Source organism: Rhyacophila brunnea, unplaced genomic scaffold (assembly GCF_057557595.1).
Source record: "Rhyacophila brunnea isolate RB1 unplaced genomic scaffold, BYU_Rbru_1.0 scaffold_7, whole genome shotgun sequence".
NCBI classification, from domain to species: domain Eukaryota; kingdom Metazoa; phylum Arthropoda; class Insecta; order Trichoptera; family Rhyacophilidae; genus Rhyacophila; species Rhyacophila brunnea.
Window position 1 is genome coordinate 38,550,444 of NW_028233339.1, and position 20,316 is coordinate 38,570,759.

At 32.3% G+C, this 20,316-nt stretch overlaps 1 protein-coding gene across 2 annotated transcripts in view; it reads right to left on the minus strand.

The window, feature by feature from the left end:
- Positions 1-7,495: 7,495 nt before the first annotated feature.
- The window catches only part of LOC147064828 (leukocyte surface antigen CD53-like), a 76,899-nt gene continuing 64,078 nt past the window's right edge, over positions 7,496-20,316 (minus strand). The window contains exons 4-6 of one of the 2 annotated variants that reach the window (XM_085958145.1): positions 18,422-18,622; positions 17,138-17,196; positions 7,496-7,669 (exon numbers count right to left, since the gene is read on the minus strand). In XM_085958145.1, the coding sequence (XP_085814271.1) occupies positions 7,660-7,669; positions 17,138-17,196; positions 18,422-18,622 (270 nt within the window). In that variant the 3' untranslated portion in view covers positions 7,496-7,659. Of the gene's footprint in view, positions 7,670-16,975; positions 17,197-18,421; positions 18,623-20,316 lie in introns of those variants that run through there. The other variant, XM_085958144.1, reaches the window with a different exon arrangement.

Here is a 20,316-nt window from a genome sequence, read left to right on the forward strand (position 1 = left end):
TTATGACTGCAAAACGAAATAAATACATACCACACTTTATCCTGGTTTATGGGCTACAGTACCTACAAAAGTTTTGTTTAATGTGAATGTTATTACATATGGTTAATTTTAATAAACACATATCTTTATAATTTAAGCATCAGGTATCTTATTTACATCTTTCTTTACTATGTTCGGTAAGTAGAAATACATGCACATAAGTACCTACATAAAAAAACCGTCCATTTTTCATGGCATCTTTTTGTTTGTTCATTTGAAGAAGGTAAATTTCCAGGGTGGTGCCGAGAAGTTTTTTTTCTGAAAAGGAGGTGGTGAGCCAAATAAGTTTAGCAATCTCTGCTTTAGAGCTTTATTAACTACATATTATTATATTAATGTTATGCAGTAAATCTTATGCAAAATAATAAGGACGCCCCAATCAAGGGTGTTGGGAGTGCGCAGCACCCAGGAGGTAGATTTCAGGGGACGGCAAAACCCAGAAAAAACTACTTTTAAATAATAAATAATAGGGCACCAAATTTTTCAGTACCCACCCTACTTAGATATTTTAAATAACTAGATATTATTTAATTTTATTGAACATCTGCCTTACCAATTTACCATGTTAATTATTATAGTTGTGGTTAGTATAAAGAAAAAATAATATGTAAACAGGAATTTAACATGTGCTTGTAGGTCAGTGGTTTCCAAACTTTACATTACTACGACTCCTTTTAAACAATCTAATCTTGGCGCCTCCCCTCCCCCCCCTTTATTTCATTAAATACATTTTTACACAGTACTTTTTTTCTACTAAACGGACTTGATATATGGATTTCATTGCATCTAATGCAGAAAATTCCATTTTGCATATAATATGATGTTACAAATGGTAGCAGTACCTACTTGCATTGCTTTTCTTGACAAAGTATTATATTATTCTTGAGTTCGATTCAACCAAAATTGAACAAAGGTTTTTGTTTTCATACAGCCATTTTTATTATAGATACACTACAAATAATTATAAAATTCTACATGTGAATTATCATCAATCACACACACCACACAATCACATCAAACTGTATCACACACACACATATTATATTATAAAATTTTAATATTCTGTAACCGAAATAGCGCCCCACAGGCGACTTATTTTATTAAGAGAACAAATTTGTGGTGTGTGTTTATCTCACTGAGCTGGTAAATCCGCAACGCCGGGCCCCCAGGCTGGAGCCCTGTCAGCTCCCCTCCTGTGGAGGCCATGCACAATAGTATAGAAATGAGGTATAATAAAATTAGTCTCCATATCTTCCTACAAGTTTGCAAACAACTTGCCGTTTTATAAACTATGCACTTGCAAACTGCAAACCTATGACTACGTTATTGTGTTAAACTTTTTGCGCCTCCCCAGTTGGGAAATCGCTGTTGTAGGTAATAATTTAGTAGGAAATTATTCACCAAACATCAGTGCAGTGTCCTCACATCTCGGGAAATTTTAAGAATAGAAAGCAGAAAAATGAAATATTGGAAAAACGATCGATCCATCTTACTATTATTATTAACTAATTGTTTTTGATTATTGTTTAATTTTTTTTTTGTACAGTTATTACACTCCATGTTGACAATACCCTTTTATCGTTTCAATGATTTGCTCACATTTTTTAACTTGATTTAGAGGTCTTACCTTTTTTTAACTAAGTACAGACACTCAGTAATTCGCCGCTCGATTATCCAACAACTACTATAATCCACCGTTATTTTTACTAGTGGAAAGCATAAAATCAAGCTCTTGACATGACCCGGCTCGCGGCTAGCTCTTAAATGTGGCCGGGCTGTCACTAAGGAGACTAGGGATGAACTAGGAGGGTGGATCTCCTTTGTAGTATCACAACTTTTGAATTCCCAAATAAAACTCTCAGCTGGTGTGGTACCGAATTTATTCAGGTTCTAGAGTTCACGGTTTCACAATAAAGTTAACTGTCATTAATCCCGTAATTAAATCTCATTAAAGTTTCAGTAAACTATTTATTTGTTCACTATAGGATCTCTGTGAAATCTTTCACAAGTTTCCAAAAAGTCACACCTAACTCGGGGAATGTATACGCAGATATTCTTTGAATATTTTTATTTCATGAAATATTTTCCCGTAAGAAAAAAAATATAAATTATTCTTTAGTCACATAGTATTGGGTTTATAAAAAGAATAGAATTTATTTTATTGTTGTTTATAAAATTTATTTATGTTCACAGCATGTTTACAAATATTTATTTGTGTTTACAAACTTGTTTACAAAAGGTTTGTTAATGTTTACAAATTTATTTACTAAAATTTGTTTTTATGTTTACAAATTTATTTACTAAAATTTGTTTTTATAATTATGTTTACTTAATAAAGTTTCAAAAATTTATTTTATAATTCCGAAATGATTTGTAAAATTTATTATTACAAACTGAGTTTATTAATTTGTTTTTATAAAACAAATCCGATCACGTAATTTATTCCGATTACGTCACCTCGTATGATGCGTAATGAAAAAGAAATTACTCCGCGACACGTCACTACCGGCAGATACGTGGTATTCGCGTTACTTTTTGCCCGCCGATGGGGACTTACTGTATGTAAATTTCACGAATGCTACTGAGAACCATGTCTCGTATCCGCGGAAGGACTGCTGCTTTGTAGGAGATCGCTGGTGAGAAGTGTAGAAAACTAATGAATATTCGGGAAAAAGTGTCACCTTTTATACCCTCAGGATGAAGTTTTAATAAGAAACAGTCCGTAAAGGATAGCAGATCTATATCTTTCTCTCACGAGATAAATTTACGTATATCTCCTGTTCCTGACAACTTTCTAATAGAGATATCTTCTATTTTAGTCGGGTTAAATTTACTCTACTTTATTTCCGCAAAATTAAATCTCAATAGGGGTGTTTTAAACACCCTCTAGAACAAGTTTCTCAAATGCGTAGTTACGATGACGTAAGCAAAATAGTTGATTTTATATAATTTTTCGTATTCAAACGAAGGGGAAAGTTTTTAGCTTTCCAATGAGGTATCGGAATAGGTATTCGTGTACTAGATAAGGGGATGGCAGTCTTTAAATTTAAAACGTCAGAACGAAAGGGTGACACCCACGTCCTGGTCCTTTCCACCACTCTTGGCCTTTTTAGGCCAATAGAATTTTACTAAGTTTTAATAAAACTATTTGGTCCCGCAGAAACTTTCTCATTCGATATTTACCTTTCGGACGAATATTATTACGTGAAAATACTATAATATTACACTTAACATTTCTACTTAAGTATATATATGTTTGATCTTAACAAGATGTTAATTATGAGCAGTTACTAACCTATTTAATCTTTCATGGTAACTTTTACATAGTAATTTGAATGCAACCTTTAATCTATTTTTATCTCGCAAGTCAACACAGCTGGGCCGCGTATTTGATTGAAATAGATTTTCTTTAAAGTTCAAGGTTGCGTGTTAATTTGTGTTTTTAGTTGCGATATTTGATTCCTTTATTTACCTAGGATGCGACTAAGATTTATTATTGTTTATGGGTAGAAACCCATCTATACCAGAATCTCAAGTTTTTCCAATTGTTACTTTTATAACATTTATTATAGTTAGCGAGTTATAGTATTAACAAAATCTATAGTTATAATTACGCGTCTATAAATATAGGTACGCGTTTACAGTATTTTTATAATGATAGTTCGCTTCTATCTTGTTTCAATAAAATTAGTGTTAAAATTCATCGCTCATAATTGCACAGTACATAAATTTATAAATGTTGAATTTTCTTTTCCAATTTTCATACATTTCCCTTACTCATATAAAAATTATTCAAGCATGTACTTGTCAAATTTTACGTAAACAATCTTTCCCATAACTTATTTTCTAAGTTTAATGGAGATTACCCGGAAATTTATATTCAAAATAGATCGCGTTGAAATTTCACGACGTGACATTTCGAGGCCTGTGTGTGTGTTCCAATTACACTTGAGCAGTCTCGATTTTCTGAGGCGAAAATTTTTACGTAAAATTTTTATTACATTTACAAAAGAAAAGGTTAACAGTATACATTTACTTTCTATTACTAAACGATTACGCTACTGGTTACCTGTTCATGGTCTCTTTCGACCATTTCTTTCCTGCTCCTTCCATAGTTTAGAACCATGGGACTTATATATCCTGTTTGTACCTTGTCGTGAGGTTGTCGCACGGCTATTGAGAAGTAGAATTGACTACAAGGCTAGATTTGTATAGTTATGTCGTTAAACCATACTCTGCCACAAACACTAACTGAAGGTCGGCGTTTCTGTTCGTGTCACTCTATAATTCGATTGTCAATTTCAGTAGTTCGCCGCGTACAAGTATACAACGCAGGTGACACGGGTTTATTTTGGAAACTTCTACTTCGTAAAACGTACGTTCATCGCGAAGAAAGTAATGTACCAGGGAGGAAAGTGCCCAATGACCGCATCACAATAATTATGCCGTGCTGACACACAAACTGAAGCTATTGGTCATAGAGAAGACCAGGAATCCTAAGCCATTAAGAATATCTGCCTCACTGAACAACTGGTTGTGTCAAGTGATTTACTATAATATTTAGTTAATAAACTTAGTTTATAAATATGTATAATTTAGTAAATACAAGATTTTCATTATAAATAATACCATAATTTGCTAGTAAAAATTACTCAAAAAAAATATTTTTACTAAATATCTTTCTATTTAACCGATTTGTTTTCAATTATTCAAAATGACAGTTAACATACCTATGTAAATATTATGACAGTACTCAGGGGCGCAGTGCGAACGCGTGTCATATGCGCATGCGCGGAATTGTCCGTAGTGATCAAAAAATGATCCAAAGTAGAACAAGTTCAACTTCATTCACTTTTGATTCCGTATGATCACTTTCGATGATTCGTTGATGAATGTATGTTTACACGAGTCACTGCGGATGATTCCTCCGCGATGATCGTCAAAAGTGAACCATGTAAACGGGACTTAAGTAATTCTCATACTACATACATACATTCACTATAGATGACAAAAACATTAATTTGTAACAATATCAAACACCATAGTATGCAGGCAAGTTTTTTCTCTCTCCTGTAAAGTTGCTATTTTATCACTCACGAGGTGTTGTTTCTTAATACTTGATATGCCACTCATAATGATATCATTGACATATTGTGTGCAATTAAATACCTGAGGAAATTTTATGTTGTAAATTGTAGAGGTGATCGAGGCCTATAAAAGTGTCAACACGACCCTGCCCGTGTGGGCTCGATCCACCAAACTTCAACCTGCAGTCGAATTGTAACACTCAGATCGAGAGGCTCAGGCTCAGGGCGAAAATATATCCTGTTGGGCCCCTTACGCACTGTCGACTAGTCTCCAATAACCCGAAAGTGTGGCTGCTTGCAGCAACCATATACGTAAACCAGTGGCGAGGGGCGGAGGTAGGCTGTTAAGATTCAATACGAATAGTACAGACTAAACTTTGTCATTCATACATATTTGTTTTTGTTGAATATTCATTTATCTATGGAACATCTTAAATTCTTATTTTAATCCTTTCTATGCCGCAATTAGTTAATTGATAGTAATTAACATAAGAATTAGTGTAATTAGGGCGTCCAAAGAAGCTTTGGGCACTTAACCGGTTAAGCATACTGTCGCAAAAACATTCTATATTTATTTATTTATTGATAAACAAAACATTGTATACATTTTAAATTGATAATCAAGACTCTTTAATAGAAGAAAAAAAAATATATATATAAATAATAAATACTTCCCTCTATTTCTCTCTCCCTAGTTATTGCAGTCGCGCATTCTTTAATTTTGTTTATTGGTGTTACAGTATGCAATCATGATGCTTGTGGTGACCGCTATCCTTGCGCATATTCGCTTCATTCGCGGTAATCGGAGACATCGAGGCAGCCGTCAGCGAATCTCATTGACTGCTGACTAGATAATTACTTTTTAATTACCACATTTAAATAGCATGCTAATTATATCGAATGGCCACCTAATCATTACGCGCTAGGTGCGTCTTTAGCGTCCAATGTATTAAACACAGCTTCAAGGAGGTACAGGCAGGAAATTGAAACAGCCACAGATGCTATCAATTAATGGTTTAATGTGGTGATGTCACACACATAATGGCTGAGTGGCTAACGCGTCAGCTTATAACGTGGGTCCCAGGTCTGAATCCTTGGTTTGGCAAATACACATTTAAATATTATTTACCCTCATCTTGTAAGTAAGTTGACATCACTTTTTTTTTTAACATATCTGATCATAATATCATGTTGACACCTCATACGTTTTTACGTCGGAACTGCATTTTTGTCTATTTTGACTTACTTAATTACTTTAATTGAATAATTTTAATGATAATAAAATGATGACACCGAAAAAAAAACAAAAATTTAATCAATATTTATTATGCATAACTAAAAAATTACGATTCCAGCATTTAAATTAACGTTGTGGTGCCATTAAAATTTATTAAAATCGTACTACTGAAAAGTTCTATTTTGCATAATATATTATGTAATATGTATTTTGCAATACATTACATAATATGGGCCTCCACGGTAAAGGTTTGTATTTAACAGATTTTTGTTCTGAGAGATGGACATTAGCCACTTGCTCAACCTATTAGGTCCATGCTCTGGGTCCAAACACAGACTGATTAAACATGTAAGTTTTTTCTAAATTCGGGATTCCAACCCGAGACCCATGAGTTTTAGCTCGGCCATGTAGGCTTCAATTTAATTACAAAGCCAGCCCTTCACCTCAATGAACCTTGATATACCTCCAAACTTGTAAATATTAGATTCAATTTGCACGAGTCATCGGACTGATAGCTCAAGAGCACTCAACCGGACACTGAATAATGTGAGGTTCGAGTTCCATTTGGTCTACCTTTCTATGTTTTCTCAGGTACTTTAAAATTTTTCACAGTATCGAATTTTTCTATTTATTATGTAGTAGGATCAAAATGACCAAATTATAAAAATCGTAATGTAAAAGAGATTATGCTGGATAAATCAGTACCTAGGTATTCTCCTAACACAATGCTTGTGGGCACTTTTAATTAACATATTATTTGCATTTGAAAATCAATTAGCAGAAACACAATTTTTTGCACCCCGCAAACATTGAGTTTAGATATTCGGAGGAGGAGGAGGACCATTTTGTCTTTTACTCTCTCAACAGCTTACCAAACTGGTCGTCATTTTGATAAATGAAAAAATATGAATTGATCTTATAAACCTGAAAGAATTCTTAAAAAATACTTAGTATGTAGTCGATTTTCACCACTTTCTGCAACCTGCCACAGATTGCTGGGGATCTCTCCAATGGGTTAATTGTGATGCATTCCCCAAATGCTTACCGGTAGAAAGGTATTGTGTAAGTATGTGGATTATTAATGTGAGACCATGCAACCACCCGGTGTAATTCTTTTAGTGAAAGGTAAAAATCATTATTTATTAATATATTTTATTTCTTTCTTGTCTTAGATACAGATACAACTTTGAATAATCTTTAAAAATCTTACAAACGAATCAGATAACAACATGAAGATGCTGTAATGGTTATAAAAATAATTGTACAACACGGCGAGCCTCACTGCCGGATCTTGCTTTAGGCATATCTGCAAACAATAAAAACACAGTTGAAATGGAGTATGTAAGGCACCTATACATACATATATATTGACACATACGTGTCGACGCACGTGTACATAGAGATACGGATGCGTTTATTGATGTAGGTATATCGAATGCATTCAACGCAATAGCAAAATTGAGACATTAAACTAAAGTGCATATGAAATCAACATTACAAGAAAGTTTGCACACATGTTTTTGCATTTTAGTACAATACACATATGAATGTCAGAAAAATATCGATATTTTCTTTCAATACGATACCGATACAGTAAAACCTCGTTAATTTGAAATCGATGAGAACGAAAATTGAAAAATAATTCTAATTTCGAAATACAAAATATATGTCAAAAAAAATTAAAACTTTTCTTTGTTGCAATTTTGTAACATTACTTCCGTTTCCGATTATTTATGAATTTATAATTTTATGAATTTTAGCGAATACAGTCGAACTTGGTTATTACGAAGAAGATGGGACCGACTGAATTTGCTCATTATAAGCGTTATTCGTTATATCAGAGAACAAGTATTTTTAAATGAGCGGTCACATAACACAAAAAGTCGCAAATCAAACAAAAATACAAAATTAGAATTTTCCCCGAGACAAGCATGGCATTCATAAACTACAAAAGAAGTTGTTTATTGTAATGAACGCTGGTAGATACCTACTGACTTCACAAACCTTGGATTTTTTACTTATTTCAACCATATGCGTGGATACTTTTTCAATATTGTCGGTGAAAACACCAATTAGGTAAGTATTTAGACACTTTACTAGTGTCATAAACGTAATTCGATCCCGGCGGCATCCTGTCTGGTCGGATTTTATTGCTTAGGGTCGAAATGTTTTTAAACGATCCGACACATTAACAGTTTTAAGAAAATTTTTGACGATATTTTAGCTCGGTATATCCGATAAGTTGCTCATTATAACAGTGAATAAATGTATGGAGAAAATCATAATCTAAAATGTCAACGAATGTTTCCTCATTACATCCCAGATCATAATAACTGAGTTCGATTGTATTTCGATTTAAGGTGAATTTCGAATTAACTATGTTCGTATTAACAGGGTTTTACTGTACTAGCTATCATTGGGATAATTTATTTGGTGGACTGGACATTAAAAATATTAGTATAATAAATATAGTAAAATATTGATACTTTTCTTGGAGTTTTTTTGAAACACACGGTATCAATAATTTTTCTTTCGAAATGACATCCCAAGACATACAAGATGTGAAAAAGTTGGTTAGTCAATTAGGGTAAAACGTTAAACCTCACATATTTTATTTAATCAGTATTCTAAGTCAATTACGAAAGCAAAACTAAAGTTGAATAATGATAGTTGACATCATTAACCCTTTCGTTCCTTAAAACTTTTTTTTTATCCGAGGTCATGGAAATCAGTTGAGATTCTTTCTGAAAGACGTATTTCCACCGCAGTTCAAAGAAGTTACGACTATTTTTATGTTTTACCACACTATTTAGAAGAGTTGTATTGTGAAAACACCAATTCCGGCGGGAAATATTTAAAAAAAAAATTGCAATATCAAGTGTCACTTGACAAATATTTAATAACCTGTAGGAAAAAAATTGATATGGAGACTGGGAGTTAAAATATTTTTTTAACATAACGCTATATCAGTTTATATTGTGGATGATAACAGGATGTCTTCATAATAGGATAACTCAAAAATATTCACAATACAAGATAAGAAAAAAGATTGAACCAAATTACTATAAACCCCACAAAGAGAAATTACAATATCCACTCTGCGAATTTTACTATGTGGTAACTTTAGCCTTTAACTCAACCAATCAGGTGGATGCGTAATCCACCACAGGCACTTTTACTTATATACAAAAACACATTGCGAGATATATTATTATATAGGTACTCGAAATATGAGTATATTGAAGGATTATCTTGGTTGCAAAATTGACACAAATAAGTTACTGGAGTCATCTAGTAACAATTTTCGACACCACCAATTAAATACAATTTACTCCAAACTTTGACCCAACATTACTAGATTGCTTACAAAATTGTTTCAGAGTAGAGCCAACAGATGGACTATTATTAAGTATTCCAGATTGTAATTTAAAAAACATCTAAAATAATTAGAAACCATTAATTTATTTTTTTATTTATTTTTAATACCATGTTCGATCCTAATATCACATGGGCCTCTAGAGTGGGGGTTGTATCATCAGATTTTTGTCTTTACGAGAAATAGATGTCAGCCATTTACACATTTTAAAAAAATATGCAATTTTTGCAAATTTTGAATTCAAACTCGGAACCCAAACATTGCAGGCTAACATGTTACCGCTCGGCATCGTTATCGATTGGACATAAATTATATCAATATTATAATCAAAAAGAATTTTATTTCGTAGAATTAATACTCATTTTTTTAGACAACTTACAAACATTTAAACTCACAGCGAACACTTATTACAAAACAGTTTTTAAGTTATCTTTGAATCAAAAAAATATATCTTATTCACTCATTATTAAGTTTTATTCAAGTAATTAAATTTATATTACCCCCCCCCCCAAACTCAAAACTATACAATAATATCAGTGAATTGATTTTTTACAATGACAGCACAGTCAGATACGTACTTTGCTCAGATCAGTTGCTTGCTGAATTATCATGAGTATCAGTCAGATGAAAAAATAGACAAGCTTGCATTAACCTAATTAATCAAGTTGGTACCACTAAAATATTGAGTGTCTTGCCAGTCAAAAATAATGATATCACACAAGTGTTGTCAATTTAATTTAGCTTTCCTAACCTTGAGAAAAATGTTACACAAGCAAATAGAAAATAATAATAAAACCAAAACCAGTAAACATTAAAAGTGTTAAAATAATACTACGAAGCCACAGCATTTATAAAAAGCAAAGCATAATATATTATGATTATTGTCCAAATGCACTTTACAATGGCAATACCGAGATCAAAGTTCAAAATCATGCAAAGCTATTTTAATCCATGGTATATGCAAAAACTATTAAAAAAGCTGATTATACTCTGATGTCGTGCATATCTTATCACTTAAATCCCTGGATGTGTACATTTATGAGATTAATCAGTCCGTAATCTTACCGTTATCTTATCAGTGCATACTTACATCTTTGAATTATACGCAGGTCGTTTTATCATCGTGATTTCGTGAAAACGGATACAAACGAAATGTTGCCTTTCATTAAGTGCTGCCATATAAATATATTATAAATGGTATTTGTGTGTGGAAACAGGATTACTTTTTGGTATCAATTAATGTCATATATTATATGAAATGATTGCCATGCAAACCAAAAAAAAAACATTCCGACAAAATAACTAACTTTACAGGAGACCAACACAATTGAATGTATTTATCAATTATATTGAATTGTTGTACTTTCAATTGTACATTTCGGTCTATATTAATTGTAACTATATAAAAAGAAGATAACAATGCATACGCGATGTTCTTGATAAGGTAAATTTGTTTTTCCGTAACGGGTATTTATTGAGCACCTAGGACCAATTGCAATAATTGTGTGACATCGATCGCCCACCAAACCATATCTATAATTTTAGATAGTACATATTGGCAAGACATCTTTATATCACTATTCAGATTATTTGATTAATTGTATATTTTAAAAAACCTCTATAAGTTGAAAGGCTAATTGAAGGTTGGAATACTATTTAAATCATGTCAAAAAAGAGACATCATCTCATTTAAAAAACATTCGCAATTAATCGATATTCATTATCCATCAGTGGCAAATGGTGAATGTAGACTTTTAAGATCTGACATAAATATTACACAATAAACTTTCGTCAGTCATACATATTTGTTTTCATTAAAATAAGACTACAAATTGCAGATAGTGTTGGTTAGATTTTAAAATACTATTAAACCCTGCGCAAACCGACCCATTAATAGATGATAATGGTAAAAAAATATTTACGCATCTATAAAATATCTAAAATTATGCCATTCAATCACACATAATTGTAAATATTTTAAAGATAGAAGAATATTTTACATCTATTATGGTTTGGTGTAGGGGGTAACTTGTATTTTGAAATCTAACACCATCTGCAATTTGTATTTATAGTTCAATAAAAACAAATAAGTATGATTGACAAATTTTAGTGTGAACTATTTATGTCAGATCTTAATAGCTTACCTCCACCCTTTACCACTGTTATCTAGCATACTTAAATAATTCTTGTACCAATAGATATCGCTGAATAAATGCATTGACCGGTATTAAGTTAATACCAAAACTAAAAAACTGCACTCTTCAAATAAAATGACACAGTTCCTATATAGTAATGCACAATGTTTTTTTTTTCCGTAAGCACCTGCTTTGCAGGAAATGACGTGACGTATAAATGGTATAATCTTGACTGATTTTTAATTAGCATATTTTACCCGCACATAACGACAATCATCTCATACAGATAGACAATAAAATGCATTTTATTGTAGCTGTAAAAAAGCATAGTGCAATATGCTTTTTTACAATCAAACTACGGTTTGCATTAAAGTGGTTATTTATAATTAAATATTGGCTCACCACTTTATTCATTGATGGATGCCGACATCATTTTCAGACATGCCGTTTGACTCAACCATAGGTTCTCAATCACTTGACATCATTTAATTATAGCCTCCGTAACTTTTCCAACAATAATTCACAGTGGAGCACTCAGCGTGTGTTTTGATCAAGAGTATGGGTCCAATGGGTGTGGCAACCTAACATTATTCCTCGTAAGAGTTTGTTAATATAAAACAAACCCCCGCTTAGTGGAAAATCGTAATTTACTTTATGTTTTCGCTTAATGCACCTTTTGGAAAAAAAGTACAGGGAAACTAAAATGTAATGTACCTATTTTGTATACAGTAATACCCTGACTTACATGAACTCGAATTATGCGGTTTTTTATCCGACACTTCAGACTCAGTTCTGCCAGAAAACCACATGACAATTGCAAGCGTGACAAAATGTCAAGCTCAATTGATAAGGGCTTAAAATTTTTAGAAAACACAGACTTCAATGAAGAACGCGTTAGCTTGCTACGAAAAAATTCTGTGTACAAAAAGGAGGCACTATGTCGTCAGACGAATTTGTTAGATTTTATGAAGCCATCGGCATTGAAATAACTTTTTTACGTAAATATGTACAAAGAACTGCAAGTTTATTAAACATTTTTTTTCCAAACTAGTGTTTTTGTTAGTCCTTGGTCCCACTTAAACAAAATTTATATATATTTATATGCATAGTTGTACTCCGGATATTACTGTATGACTAAACATATTATGTCTAATTACTACGTACTTTAAAATACTAAATTTAATTTATTCACTGAAACACTCAACCACAAGTAATCTTTCAACGTGCAACTATGTAGCCTGAGGTCACAAGGGTATGCGGGTTCCAGATGTGACATGTGACAACAAATAGTTGAACCAACCGTATCAATTCAGGATCGGTCAATATGTTCCGAGATTGATTGTCGGCAAAGCATGACGTACATAATTACAGTGATCGTCATCCTCATCACTTAGGTAAAGGATACGCACCGTGAGAGCTTGTAATACTTTCCTGAATAATCTAAACATCTAATAGACGATATAAATTGTAAAATTTCTGGACCTACTTAGTATTACTGATGACCCGCTAGCTTCATAATATTATGGGTATATACATATACGTTATAAATATCGGGCTCACATTCTTTAAGGACCATTCTGAAAAATCGTCTAACAAGAAAAGTTGCAATGAAAGCGCTTCCAGAGTTTCGTTTGAAAACACATAACACGTTAAGAGAGGAAATTTAAAATATTATCCAGTGGCCTACCAATTTGATTTACACTTCAACAGTCTCGAAATAATGTGTTTTGCTTTTTTTAATTCACTGCGATGGACTACGACATATCTTTTTACCGGTTACATGTATATTGTACGTAAAACATCTCACCGTGGCACAGTTCGCCGTAAGCTTTCTTATCGGAAAACGATGACCGTATACTATAAAGTCTACAATTTTATTAGATTCAATATGAACATTAATTCAGTTTTCATAGCTGATTTTGGTAACATTCATGAATTCAAAAATGAAAACCTAACCTAACAAATAATCCAGTATACCGGTTATTTTCAAAATTCATTTGCTGCTGGCTTCCTGTAAAGTGTAAACAGACAAGAACCGTGTTTTATTTAGACATGAATTTTTTGCCAGTACTATATGACCCAAAGTGGTTGGATGATCTTTAATATACGGCCATATATTTCCAATACAACATTTCACGGTGAAGTGTGACACGGCGAACTGCATACGTACAAGTTTCCGGACACGCTTTCTACCTGCCAATTCCAAATGGGCTGGGTATTATTAAATTTGAGAAAAAGTTCCTTTATGACTATGGGTTGCAATACAATAAAATATAATATACCACTACCTGCCAAGGGGTTGTCCATATATGACATCACGCCTTAATGGGGGGAAGGAGTCTGATTTAATGCGGCGATTTATGCCGTAGGTGATAAGAATTGTATAAAAGAATTAGTATCAACTCTTGTATTCTTAATTCTCAATGAGTTTTTCAATAAATTCAAATGGAGGGGGTTCAAAAATGTGATATCATTTAGATATCAAAGGAAAGAGGTGATCGAAAATAACAAAAATCTTGTCATGTCATTTATGGACATCCCTACATCATTCATATGCCATGCATCCTCCCATAAAGCAGTATATTTTTCAATATTTGTTATAGATATAATATAATATTCATGAAATCATTTGAAGCAATATAATGTAATTCTAGTTAAAAGAAATGACACAAATATCATTAGTTTTGTTCAATATTTTTTAATCATTGTAATTCATATATGAATTAAAATATTTAACAAACATAATATAATATGTATAGATACTATTGTAAAATCTTTTAACTGTCTTGTCATACCACCGAAAAATAACAGTAAAAGAAATTAATAATCTAATTGAAATTAAATAATACAGTTAGAATTTTAATGAGATATTTGCAATAAATTGTTATGTACATAAAATATGTTTTAATGACATTAAAAAATTCAAGTGATGTATTTTGAAATTCACACTATTTCAATGACATTTATACTTTATAGTATACAAATGAATAGCTTAATGAAGCACATTGTAAAAAATTTATATTGTAAAAAAATATGAAATTAACGGCATAATGATATTTTATGCAATATGCATTTTTTTTCTTATTTGATACTTGCAATTGGCATTAAATTAGATGTCACTTGGTCTGATAATGCATCATCCAGTTGAATGAAGACATTTATGTGAGTTCTCGCGGCGTGTTTTTGTGACTGTATGTTGAATATAAGTTGAAAGCTAATTGATAATCAACTCATTATTTGAATTGAACGAAGTTGAGGTCCTTTCTACTTTTAGTTGATTCAATAGTGAATCATCATTGGAGTCAACCAGTCATTTGCAGTAACCAAGTGATAACAGCTTACATTGGCATGCGATTACATAGTTGACTGTTATTGTCATCCAAAATAGTTTTAAAGTGGTCGGATGAAATGACATTAACGAACCAACAGATTCACTCGACGCCATCTTGATCAACTAAAATTGACACGTGGGATCATTCCTTTTAATTTTTTTTTCAACATTCAACATCGTTGAGCAACAAAAATCGACACGTGAGAACGCAGCATTACCCTCTTCCACAGTCTAATAAAATGAGTGTATATGTAGTTTTTAGTGCAATTAAAATTAAATTTACGATTTAATATCCCAAATGTAAATGGGGTTTCATAAATAGTAAAATGATAAAGGGTGATGAAGCAAAAAGGGGATTGCCATAAATTAAATACATGACTAAATATATTTTAATTTATTTAAAGTGCTTCAGATACAAATATAGTTCACATTTAGAATATACTTAATTAAAAATACATAAATATTTATAATGTTTTAATATAAGCAAAGGCATTTCATGTATGCCAATAAAATTTGTTAAAATATATTTGTATAATTTATATTATTATAAGGCACTTTGATACGTGCATGTTTCTATCACGGATTAAAAATTGTATTTTTGAAAATGTTCATAAGCATTGAGATGTGTAAAGGCACTTTATATCCTAACATGTTTACAGTATTCGTAACTGGTCATAAATCTTTAATAAAATATATGCATTGATGTAACGAAGCAATAATATTATTATGTTGGCAAAATAAAGATATTTACAAATCGACCACACAACGTACAACATTACGGTATAAATGTACTATACAATAAGCTGCTCTCGATTTTGAATGTAAACTTTTAATACTCATTCAAAATGTACACGATTTAAAAGCTGAAGGACACAAAATTGTGGAGAGACAAAATACCAGTGGCGAAGGGTGGAGGTAGGCTGTTAAAATCCGCCATAAATAATGCACACTAAACTTTGTCAGTCAAACGTATATGTTTTTATTGAAATAAGACTACAATTTACAGATGGTATTGGTTAGTTTTCAAAATTCAATTAAACCCTGCGAAACCAAGCCATAATAGATAATAGTCAAAAAATACTCATCTATCTATAAAATATCTAAAATTATGCAATTAAATCATACATAACTTTGGATATTTTATAGATAGAATAATAATTCTTATCTATTATAGTTTGGCGTAGGCAGGGCTTAATGGATTAAAAAAATGATCTAACAATATGTGTAATATGTATTCTTAATCCAACGAAAACAAATAAGTATGAATGAAAAAGTGTGCACAATTTTGTCGTATCGCCCAAAATATACAAAAACTATTATGGTTTGGTTAAGGCAGGGTTTAATTTATTTTTCAAAACTAACCAATTCCATCTGTAAATTGTAGTCTTATTTCAATAAAAACATACACGTTTGACTGACTAAGTTTAAGGAGCACTATTTATGGCGGATCTTAACAGCCTACCTCCACCCTTCGCCACTGCAAAATACACATAGAAGATATCATTTTCCCGGTTTTTTAAGCCATACATTGTTAGTATTATTAGTGTTTATTACAATTTACGACAAAAACATCACCAGATATTATTAAATTTAGTATACAAATGGTAATAATAACAGTAATTAGAGTGAAAAGTGTATAACACCCGAGTGCTGTGAAATCCAATAGTTTTATTTGTACCCATTTATGCAACATGTACATATTTCACTTTCAGTCAGATCGAAAAAAAAACTCATTCAAAATGTTTTGTGCATCCGCTAGTTCCGGAAGATATTCGTATAGTATAAAAAACTATCGACCCTATGAAGGTATAAACGTCTAAATGCAAAAATAACTTCGATAAACACCACTTTGCTATCGTTCAAGATTGGATCTGTTTCAGAGTTTTTTTTATAAATACAATAATCCATTGAAAATATATTTAGTAATGTGACCTTCTGTCTGCATTCCGTATAGAATTGGCGAGGCACAACGCGAAGATGGCACCGATCACCTGAAAAATAACAACAGGACATATTAAATCAGAATCGCTTCACCTTCTTCAAAATTTTGTCCATACAATAGAACCTCTACTATCCGGTTTTTTTAAATTTTTTTAAATTACTAACCACTGTCGATTGATTTGCATAATCCAAATATTAAACACAGTGACATTTGTTTGAATAATTATGAAATACTAAGCCATAAATTATCAGTATTACAGCAATTTAAGTAAGAGCTTCGCTCTACTACATTAACGTGTCGTTAAAAATATGCGGCCTGTCAGATACTGCCATAGAAATATTGTGAGGCATAGAAAAGGTCTACACAAGATTGAATCGAGATTCAAACTTCTGAGCATGTTTGGATTGGGTTGAAAAATTTAAAAGGCGACAGGGTATTAAAGAATTAAAAATTCACAGGGAAAAGCCTTCAGCTGACATGCAAAAGGTGTTTTTGGAGAAAGTATATTTTATTTATAGTGCTGATGAGACGTTTAAATTGGAACTTCCCAACAACTCCTTTAGCGTCAAAACATGAAAATACTGCACCGGGGTACAAAACCAGCAAAGAATGTGTCACCATAATGGTGTGAACCAATACAGTATACAGACAGACCCCGCTGTTTCTCATTGGAAAATCGAAGAATCCCAGATGATTTAAAAATATTAGAAATATTCCTTTTAAGCAAAAATCAATAACTAAATTTCCTACTAAAAATATATTTAAAACTGAAGTTATATTATGTATCAACAATAATTATTATTGTTTTATGCTAAATCGAGGGCTTAGTGTCAAACAACACTATCTACAGAAGTGCAACTTTACAGGAGAGCCAAAAATCGTTTTTTTAGATTCTTGTTACTCAACAAGGGAAATGTTTATTTAAAACCTAATGTTAATATTTTATAATTTATCGTGTATTGTACATTTATCTTGCTTATGATGATGTTAAAATTTATAGGGATAGTTTTAAAAAAATATGAAAACAAGGGTTACTTATATGTAGTTAGCGTTAAACTTTACTGACGATTTAATAAGAAATTAGAAAAGATTGACATAACATTGTTTGACTATCATGTAGCCGTAAATGTAAAATAACGTTATCTCAAAAAAAAACACTTTTTTGTAGATAACGTTGTCTGACTTTAAGCACTCGAAATATACCTTACAATGTCAAGATTTAATTTGTAATAAATTTTTTTTTCAAAATTTTAATTAATGGGGTTTCACTGTACCTCAACAACAGCAACTCCAATGGCAATACCGCCAATTGTCTTTCCGGCAGTGTTGACGAAGCGGCTGAGAGCTGAGATGCACCCTTTTCCGTAAGCCCAGTTGGGAGAGCAGGTCTGCGCGAACGCCGGTACTTCGGCACAGCATGACGAGGGAAGGTTGCCTGAGTAATCAGCTGTGCTGGTGAGTCCACAACATTCCAACTGAAACACCAAAACAGTTCAATCAACCATCATTAAGAAGACAGTGCGACGCTGTAGCCAAACGTCAGAGAAATATTATTAATAAAATCATTTTGGATGAGACTAATTTCAAATTGGTATTCTTAAACACAACTTAGTATCATATTGCAAGCCACATCCTCTGAGAATGTCTGAGAATGTGCTCCGAGAGGGAAGAGATGCCCAAGTCAGTCCTGGTCGCCACAAAGGCCAACTTTATAGCATTTAAAAAATTTGCTGCGTCTAACTGCGGACATGAAGATCTATTCAGATAGATTTTGTATATCCGTATTGTTTTAGCTTTCTTTTTTGTATTGAATTTATACCATTAAATTCATTTATTTGTGTTAATTCTCCGCGCTTTTCTCCAATGGCACTTTTATTAAATTGCGTCAATCAGTAAACTCAATCAAAGCTCACTTGAGAGCGTGGTACATTGGGTACCAGGCGTAAAAAACTGCTGATGTTTCATATCCAAACGTAGTGCTTCGTGATATGTTCGATTAAGACTGAGTGTGGTGTGGGGCGGGTTGGTTTGGAGGGGTCTTTGTGGTGTGTTTTGATATTTATTTTCGCGCACTTAAATAAAGATATCTCACATTATTGTAACAAGCCTAGAAGATTTTTTTATCAATGAAAAAATATGTAATTCATGGCAGTATGTAAGTAACGAAAATGAGTCGTCCATAGTAGGCCGCCATTGCCTTTTTTATTTACAAACAATGTAATCAATGTTGCCATAGCAGAAAATATCCGTTTTCGATAAGCTTCCTCTGTATTAGTCCAAGAACTTTGGATAAAACCAGTCCAACCTTAAAATAGGTCAGCTCTAAATTACATATGTCAGACGAGCAATTCCATTACCCTCGAATATCAAATCAAAAAGATTGAGGTTTGTTACCATCAATGGCCTCGGTCAATTAAATATACAGTAATACCCCGACTTGTGGAGTTATTGATTTTTTCATTTTGTAACACTGCCGTCAGCTATCTTCAGTGTTTCTTTTGCTGTAATATGCATTCGACGTGTGTCATTATGTTTTCTATATCCTTAAAGAATTATAAATCTGATTCTCCTGCACCTAGTAAGGAAAGGAAAACGATATCTTTGGAATGTAAACTTAGGCCCCTTTCATCCAATATTTTCGAATGCGATTTTACGCCAGATATATAATACGCCCGTATAATTGCGTTCATCCAAATTTTGAATATAAGCATCTCGCCGAATCCGTACACCGAATGCCCCTCTACCATAAGTTTAGCGAACCGATTGCTAAATTTGTCAGAGTCGATGTTTGACAGATCAACTGACAGCCCGCGTTTGTTGATAATTGTCATACCTAGGTACTTGTTTTCTTCCGTATTTCATTATGATTCAGTGAATTATTTTGATTATTGTCTAATGGTATTATCTATTTTACAATTGATCCTATAATTGGTGCTTCATTTTATTCAATCATGAATGCTTTATTTATAGGTACTAAACTTTGCTTTCGTAGATGAAGCTAATCTACAATGCCGCAGATTTCGTAAGATTTCGTAAAAGCGGCGACGCTTTCGAATTTAAGAGTCTCGTTAGTAAATACACATCAAACGCAGATTCATGAAAATCAAATAAATATAATATAATATTTTTAACAACTCAATTCACATGATTATGCTGGAATCGATTTATG